Source organism: Opisthorchis viverrini (assembly GCF_000715545.1).
Source record: "Opisthorchis viverrini unplaced genomic scaffold opera_v5_194, whole genome shotgun sequence".
NCBI classification, from domain to species: domain Eukaryota; kingdom Metazoa; phylum Platyhelminthes; class Trematoda; order Opisthorchiida; family Opisthorchiidae; genus Opisthorchis; species Opisthorchis viverrini.
Window position 1 is genome coordinate 631,283 of NW_008751850.1, and position 2,583 is coordinate 633,865.

The window sequence follows — 2,583 nt, forward strand, 5'->3', positions numbered from 1 at the left end:
GTTTCCTGTCCGGAAGCCTCCGATGGTTGGGTCTTGATTTCGTATGCCATTGGTGTTTATCTCATTCATTTAGCGTTCTAGCGAAGACAGTTGAAAGACGGATTTTTTTCTGTATCATCCCGCACATCCTTTTTCTCATTCGAAGTTATTCAATGGTAGAGTCCAGTGGTAGTCTCTAGAGAGCGTGTTTTTCTCCGCCACATGTGAACGATTTGACCGCGTCAAGGGAATCATAGATCGCCTCGCACTGCATTTCCGATCATTGTTCTTGCGGACTTTTTTTCATACTCTGTATATCACCAGCTTATGTGATTCATGTGGAGTTTGTTTTGGTGCGCTCATGAAATTCCGTAACATTTCAGCTTCCTTGGCAAAGAACTTGAAGGACTGAAGTATAAGCCTATCTTCGACTATTTTGTTCACGTAAGTCGGCGTTCAACACCGTCACTTTCAGTTCCCTCTGCGTAGCATTTATGTCTAGTGTGATGTCTGTGTTTCTGCCCTTGACAGCTGAAACAGGAACGAAACGCTTTCCGAGTGCTCTGTGACACTTATGTTACAGAAGATGTGGGTACTGGCGTCGTCCACCAGGCTCCTTATTTTGGTGAGGTTAGTACTTTGTATGATTGCTCTGTTCTCTCTGTTCGGCTGGAAATTTGATGACCATAAGTGCTTCGTACCAGCTGTTTTTGTTTGGGAGTTGATACGGATTACACTCGCCTTATTACGTGCTATTCACTTCTCAGTGTTCTCGGATAATGGTGAGCCCTTGGATGTTGAGAGAAGCCAGTGAAGACATTCGGTGGGACTATCGCCAACCGCCCTCTTGTGAAATACCGATGTTTGCATAACAACCAATTGGTAACCTCAAACCACAGATTAACTTAAGCTTAATGGGGATTCCGTCCTGTAAGTGTTGAAAACCGGAGGGTGATTGAACAGCTGTTTCGTACTTTTTGGAAGTCATCAGCAGTGCGCGTCTCATAAAAATCCACAGATCTGTCACCTCCCTGTTTGTAGTTTGAACACTTAGTCGTCCAACTACGAAAAGGTGGTCGGCAGTGTGATTAAATCCCATTTAGACTGGATAGATCACGTGATCCACATCACGTCACATTTGTTGAACGGCTCCTCGAGTGTTGATTTCTCAGGTTTAAGTTTCTTTCGTCGGACGCATTTGGCTCCTCCTCTGAGCTATTGTTTAGACTTGGGCAACCTGGCAATATTTCACTCCTCGTTCTTCTTTCGGTTGGCCTTGCAGTTATACACCTTAAGGATGCTGCAACTAGATAGTTATTCTATTTTTTATTTTCGTGATGTGATGTTTCTGCATTTTAACGGACTTCTCGCCCGGTAATTGACCCCTCTTCGTCAGATGTGCGCTGTTATGTTACTTTCAGGAATCTGACCTTCCTGATAGGAATCATTAACAGCGCACATCTGACGAAGAGGGGTCAATTACCGGGCGAGAAGTCCGTTAAAATGCAGAAACATCACACCACGAAAATAAAAAATAGAATAACCATCTAGTTGCAGCATCCTTAAGACCGAATGTGATCTGCGTTCAGGCATTTCATAGAGGCACGATCGATGTTGATGGGTGTTCATTAGCGCCTATCGGACAGCCTGGATCAATGTCAGAAAGCCCCCTTTAAATAGTCGTTGTAGCTTCTGCTCTCGCACTCGCACGCACTCACGCTGTCGCACTCGTTTGTTCGGAATATAGCGGTTGTGTTCCCTTCTGTGAGTCTTTTTTCTCCGGCACTAGGCACAGGAGCGGGTTAGTAGCAGATATCGCAGGTCGGCGAATCAGCAGATATAACAGATTGGCGACGGGGATGGGATATATAACAGATATAACAATTCCCAATAAAGAGGAAACAGTTGTGCAGCTTTTCAGCACAGATTGTCTTCACTTACTTACTTATTCCATTACACTCCATAAATCGCTACGGTTACCAACACTAATTTGGGGTCGCGAATGGATGCCATATCTAGGTAGAATGTTCTGACAAAGTGTTTCAATCGAATGGCCGTTAGAATCATGACAAAGGCTCTTATCCTACTGTGTACGTACACCGTGGGTGGACGTGATGCAATAACGGCAATACCTTAGCTCATTTCTCCGTCCGATCTTCCCAAACTAGCGTTTTCAACAAAGAACTGTAACGGTTACCCTGATGAGTCTCCCCATTTTTGTGTGCTTCGACCCTGGCAACCTGGCAGTATTCCATTCCTCGTGCTTACCTCGGTTGGCATGACAGCTAGGCACCGAAAGGGTGCTACAGCTGAGCTGTATTTATATTCCTAAGGTGCACCTAACTTTGTAATCTATTCACTATCTTTACGTACCTCGGTAGTTGTATTAGCTTTGACGGAAGTGTGTCTGATGAAGTCAGTGCAAGAATCTCAAATGCTCGAATCACGTTTGTTAATTTACATCACTTGTGGCGTCAAAAAGGCATCTCACGGGATCTTAAGGGTCGTGTGTACCAGGCCACAGTAAGGGCTGTGTTGTTGTATAGGTGCGAGACATGGCCTCTTCGGGTAGATGATGTGAGGCGTCTTCAGGTCTTCGACCAC

General features: G+C 44.9%; 1 protein-coding gene across 1 annotated transcript in view; it reads left to right on the plus strand.

Moving 5' to 3' along the window:
• Nucleotides 1-2,583, plus strand: part of T265_07943 (hypothetical protein) — a gene marked incomplete at both ends in the record, with an annotated part of 40,355 nt that overhangs the window by 10,125 nt on the left and 27,647 nt on the right. The window contains 2 exons of the mRNA XM_009173608.1: nucleotides 363-423; nucleotides 511-609. Of these exons, the coding sequence (XP_009171872.1) occupies nucleotides 363-423; nucleotides 511-609 (160 nt within the window). The remainder of the gene's footprint in view (nucleotides 1-362; nucleotides 424-510; nucleotides 610-2,583) is intronic.